This window comes from Rhyacophila brunnea, unplaced genomic scaffold (genome assembly GCF_057557595.1).
Source record: "Rhyacophila brunnea isolate RB1 unplaced genomic scaffold, BYU_Rbru_1.0 scaffold_14, whole genome shotgun sequence".
Lineage (NCBI taxonomy): Eukaryota > Metazoa > Arthropoda > Insecta > Trichoptera > Rhyacophilidae > Rhyacophila > Rhyacophila brunnea.
Window position 1 is genome coordinate 36,547,787 of NW_028232796.1, and position 5,748 is coordinate 36,553,534.

General features: G+C 32.4%; 1 protein-coding gene across 1 annotated transcript; it reads right to left on the reverse strand.

Annotated features, from left to right (window-relative positions):
* Nucleotides 1–2,018: 2,018 nt before the first annotated feature.
* Nucleotides 2,019–5,045, reverse strand: LOC147075924 (uncharacterized). The gene is made up of 6 exons (XM_085942341.1): nucleotides 4,904–5,045; nucleotides 4,200–4,271; nucleotides 3,522–3,604; nucleotides 2,560–2,615; nucleotides 2,290–2,372; nucleotides 2,019–2,149 (listed from the first exon to the last, which is right to left on the reverse strand). The coding sequence occupies exons 1-6, from the start codon at nucleotides 5,010–5,012 to the stop codon at nucleotides 2,019–2,021; spliced, it is 534 nt and encodes a 177-aa protein (XP_085798467.1). The 5' UTR covers nucleotides 5,013–5,045.
* Nucleotides 5,046–5,748: the final 703 nt, after the last annotated feature.

The following is a 5,748-nucleotide window of genomic DNA, read 5'->3' on the forward strand; positions in this document are numbered from 1 at the left end:
TAGTCGATTATCATTTTTAAGTACTTTCCTGTGGAGATACAAACTCGCCGTTTTTACACAACAAAGCTAGTAGGGTACATCATATTGTATTTTCATTAAAATCTCGATTTCGCCAAAATGCTTGATTCACCCTTTTTACAAAACACCGACATTATGTCACATAGCCAAAGTGAAGTGACTTTTAACATATGGCAAAAGGACTTTAGCGGTTGGCTTGTGCGCAGTCGGTGCATTTGTGTGTCTGAATAACGTCCGAAGAACTTGCGTATCAACGTAGTGTGTGTGCAGTAACCATGAATTTTGAAAATTGATATAACTATAATATGATTCTAAAGAAGAAATAGCAAATGTTTAAATTACCACAATAAATCACTGAGGGAAGTTGACTATAACTTCACATGCCTGTTCATGACTTTAATGAGATGACAACGTTTTTAGCATCGTATTCAAAACTCTATAAAGGAGGTAGCCGCTTCAGCACATGCGATATTCGTGGCAATCTTGCGATCACTGAACCGAGCGCCACATGTGGCCGCCTTGCTTCGTTGAAACACAGCTGCAAAGCTGGCTAGTGCAACAAGGATATAGGTTTGCCACGGTCGAATATGGTGCACAGAGTAAGGATAAGAAGCTTTATAAAATTATTAAAAAGGTAGAAATCTTCCTCCAATATGGTTCTTGTCATAGCCTTCGATGTACTACGACTTATTTGGATGTCTGTGTAAGCCAATGGTACAGACTTTTGACTATTAAAAGATAACTTTCTTTATTGCAAGACAACGAATAAAAGACAGGCGATCTCATCTCCCTACCTTTATAATCACACATAATATTATAGTCTTTTGAGTAATGTTGAATAATAAATAAAGTATTTACCTTATAATCTGGAATAACCAGCAATGGACCATGTTTTGGGCAGAACTCTGAGAAAGACTTGTCACACAAATCACACCCTAGAAATAACAGGTTTTTAAATTTAAACATAAAGTCATTTCAAAAAGTGAATAATGTATTTTATTTGGAATATAATATGACATACCTAGTGTCTATTAAATACTACTGAAAATGCTGAGAAGGTAATTGGAGTGGAATCCAAAAAGATGAAAAGATAATACAAGTCAGTGACATCTTTCGTCAAAGTACGAATCATTCCAGTTGATAGAACGTTGAATAATGTAATATGGAATACAATGTAATTATGATCCCTGTACATAGATCAAATCTAAGCCACCTATAAATTATGCCTACCTCTACAGGATGTTACTGATTTAGCTTATCTTAATGAATAAAACCTAAAAAAATCATCCTCAGACAAAGCTAATTTGTAACAACTTTAAACTAATCCGCACCACGCCACACCTGGTTTTAATCGCTGAAATAGAACTCCGGTTTACATAAAATACGATTCATTAACTACCAGAGGGCACAGTGAATCTTTATCCACTTGACATACATACAATAATAAATATTTTTGCGCAGGATACCAATTGATTGGCTCAGTTAAAGGGGCTTAAACAATGGGAAAAAAGAGACCAACGCTAGTGACACACTTTGCTTTCATTTCAAGAACATCATTGGTCTTATATTCACCACAATATTAAATCACCATTTGGCTAATCACCAATAAAAGTGGATGTTATATGTACACTTTTTTGTATGAGGAATTGTTAACCATTCATCAAACCCACGGATTCCTTGCTCTAGATCAAATAATATCTACTTTTTTCAGATGTAAGTTCAAAGCCGCGCTCACGGTTTCATCAATAAACAATCCAAAATGTATGAAGATTGTAGTGCGATTCACAATTTAAGATTGAAAGACTGTGCTGGTCAGGTCATGTGCACTAACACAGAAAAATGTCAGGCAATTCAATAAGACTCAATAGAAGACGCAGCCCGTATATTGGCTGGATAACAATAACTGCCGTATACTTGGGATACCAAACTAGAAAGCGGTGGAGAGGTTGTTGGAAGAAGCCGGAAACCACCCTGAGTTGTCGCAATTCCTAATGATTAAATTACGTGAAAGTTATGTTTGGCTGAACTTGAAAAATCAACTTACACATGAGACTGTCGTCACGATCCGTATCTTCGTTGTAATCCACGAGTCGCTTTTTCTTTCGTCTCGGATTTTTGGGTCGCCGCACAACTATAATGACAAAAATAAAAATAATCAGTTAAGTGGGACTCAGTTCTCACCATTTCACCACCATTCATTGATTCTTTCACCATTTTGACTTTGACAAGACATGATATGATTGTGACAATACATTTTTGAATGGTACTCACATGGCAAATCATCTGCATCACTTCCCAGCTCATTTTCTAATTTATCAATACATTTATTGACCATTTGCAACTCTTTCTTTGACCTGCAATAATAACATGAGATGCATTTGTACATTTAAGTTAGTCTGAAAGAAGAATTTAACATTCTTAAATCTTGTCTATGTACAATATAATATTCAGCACCTACATACCTTAGTAATTGAATTAAAAATAATGACTTAACAAATATAATTTCATAAAATAGTTCTTATAAAATTGAAAAAAACTCACTCATTAATTTCTAACTGTGAAAATCCTTCAAAACACTTTTCTGCATCTCTCTCAGCCTGGAAAATAACATGAAATATATAATTACTACATAGTGCATACATATTTTAATCTTCAAATTTACATGACGTAATAAATTTACATTTACATAAATCAAACATATTTAATCAAATCTTCAAAGTGGTGATTTTACATATGCGATCATCGCAACCAAATTGAACAAGTACCTACCCATATTCAAATGGCAGTGATTTTACTTGTATTTACATTTTGTCCAGTTTGCTATGCATTTTGGCTGAAATATTGCAATTGCGATGATCGCAAAGCGGATACATGCATTCTAATGCACTTTCTCATTGAATCATTTTGATTTTGTATCAATTATTTTTCAATTATTATTAAACATTTACTTAGGTATATTAATTTAAAGGCGCATTTAACAAAAAACAAAACAAAAAAAATAGTAAACAAAAACACTAGTTTCCATTCTCGTAAAATGTTTGCAATATAATAAAAATGTCATTTCTTTCACCTACTTTCTTTTATCTTCTGAAATATAAAATGATATTTATTTATTATAAATATAATATTTTAGAAATCTTTGCTTAGAAGATATACCGACATATAATAAAGAAATTATATTATTATAACATGTTAACTTGCCAAGGTTTTATGATAATAGAAACTGCTGTTTTTGTTTCCAGAGCCCTCAAATCCAGTGCGGTAATCGCATATGGCGTCCTCATAGTCCAGTGCGCAAGGCGCTGGCCTTTTATCAAGGGGCTTCCGGTGAGGTCAGAATAGATTTATGTAAATTTCCTAAACTACACTACAATCCTGTTGTAGTGTTAAGAATATGAACTTATTGTATATATTATATATTTTATTAAATTTAAAATAAAAATATCTTTGTAAATAATTTACTCGTAAAAAAAGATTAAGTAAAACTACTCCATAATACTTACTCGAATTTTTTCTAATTTTTTACGCATCCGCTGCTTGCGAATTTCCATTTCTTCTTTTTTCTTACATCCCATTCCCATCATTGCTAAAATTGTAAAAAACATTAGATACCAAGGTAAGCAATTATAATAAAATTGTTAAATTCAGCCGTGCAATATTAAAACCATTTTTTTAATGGTATGGTGGATATCGTGTGCCAATAGACGGTCAGCTTACATAACTAAACAAATTTTCAATCGTAAACGGCAGACGCTATATAAACCCAAGAACGGCTCGAGACTCAAGGCTCAGTAGATTGATGACATACTGAGATTTGACGAAATTACACAACAAAATGATGACGATGAATGAACTGAGACGATTAAATGCGAAGACGACTGAAGAAATTTATTGAAAAGTGACTTGAAAATACAGGCATATTCAATTAAAATTTGGCAGCAGTTTGGTTTATTAGTTATTCCTCATAGACAATCTTCACATGGAAACATAAACAAAGATTGGTATCGTGGGTCTAATTTTCGAGATAATCAAACTTAAACATTGCATTACGGAACGTTACGGTTTTGTGCATGTTGCCAATGGTGGGTAGGGTCTCTGGCGGGAGGTTATGCCGCCTAATGTGGCCAGGGGGCAATACCCCACCACTACTACATTATAATAATATGTAAAATATAACTTACCATCTCTTTTATCGAATAGTTTATTTATCCAATCTTCATATCTTATGACGAACATTGGTTTGGGTATTTCACCTGAAATTCAAACATCTATAATTAGAATTTTCGGCCAATTTTTATCTACACAAAATTATTGTCATATTGTAAAATGATTAGATTGAAATTTATTATCTTACACCTAGCCAAAGCTATTTTCAATTAATAATTAATAAAGAATGTGATAAAGATAGAAATACAATAAATTAGACCCTTTACTGGAAAAAGAACTTTATCGCAATAGTGGTAGCGTTTGGTAAAATAATGCAAATGGCGTGCCGTATAATAAATTTGCATACATGTACCTGCCAGCCAAAAATGCACTATATAAAAAATTATTTAACTGACGCGTCGTGTTCAATCATTATAAGGTGGAAATTAAAATTTCACGATAAAACTACTTTTCCGGAGAGACATTATTTTTAATCAAATCTGCATAACAAATTATAAGAACGCTAATTTGTCAATGGTAATAATAGGAAATGTTGTTAACTTCAATTATGAAATAACAATATTTAATTCAGGTTTCTAATAAAAGTCATCTTCAAATAATCTCTAAAATAAACCAATTCTGTATGACAATCATCAGATGAAACACCAACTTTAATATAAGTTTATATTCATGCGGTTTTTATATAAGAAAACGTAAAATTATAGGTGATAATAATTACCTAATTTATATTTTATAAACATAAGCTTAAAAACTTTCCGCTGGTGTTCATCGAGACTCTCCCATTCAGCGGTTGTGAAGAAAATGGATACATCTATCTGGTCTGCCATTTTGCAGTTAAGTTAAATTTTTACCTGAAACAGCTATGCAAATAACACAATAATTAATCATAAAGGCAGTTATAAGACATCAGTCTTGCCCAAAGGCGTTGAAGAAGACCTTCTCTGTATAGCTTGAGGTTAAATATATGAAAGTGAGGCTAAAAAAAAGACACTACAGCTAATGATTAAATTTGTTATTGAGTAGGAAGCTAACATTTTGCTCATTTCTTGGCAGGGAAAAGTAAGTTAATTGTAATAAAATTGAGGCTGTACTGTGCGTCATACGCAAAGAAAACGGCTTCATATTATATCTGGACATAACCCTCTTTTTTATATTATTGCTATGTAGTTATCACAATAATATTTATGACAAACCTCACCAACTGTATAAGTATATGCGTGTCAATCAAGATGTGAATATATTTACTGCTTAGGAATAACCAAAATAAATATTATTATCGTTTTAACCATTTCTATGAGTATTTACAAATTTTAGAGAGGTCAAAATCGCGAAAATAATTAAATTTTTTTACACGGAAACACCTTGTGCGTACTATTATATTCGTTTTGACAACTTTACTGTCGTCTATGGACTTTGTTTACTTTTAATACTTTTGGATTGGAACTAGGGGCAGCAGGCTTTATGAAAGTATGGTGAAACAGGCTGGTAATTAATTTGAGGCAAAATTTCCACGTTAACATTATATTATATGGGTACGTTATAATGACCAAAGTAAATCATCCA

Coding starts and splice junctions, on each gene's coding strand:
- LOC147075924 (XM_085942341.1), bottom strand. CDS start 5,012: ATGGCAGACCAGATAGATGTATCCATTTTCTTCACAACCGCTGAATGG. Junction 4,272..4,903: donor GTTTATAAAATATAAATTAG/GTAATTATTATC, acceptor TTTGAATTTCAG/GTGAAATACCCAAACCAATG. Junction 2,616..3,521: donor AAAAATTAGAAAAAATTCGA/GTAAGTATTATG, acceptor GTTATTTTCCAG/GCTGAGAGAGATGCAGAAAA.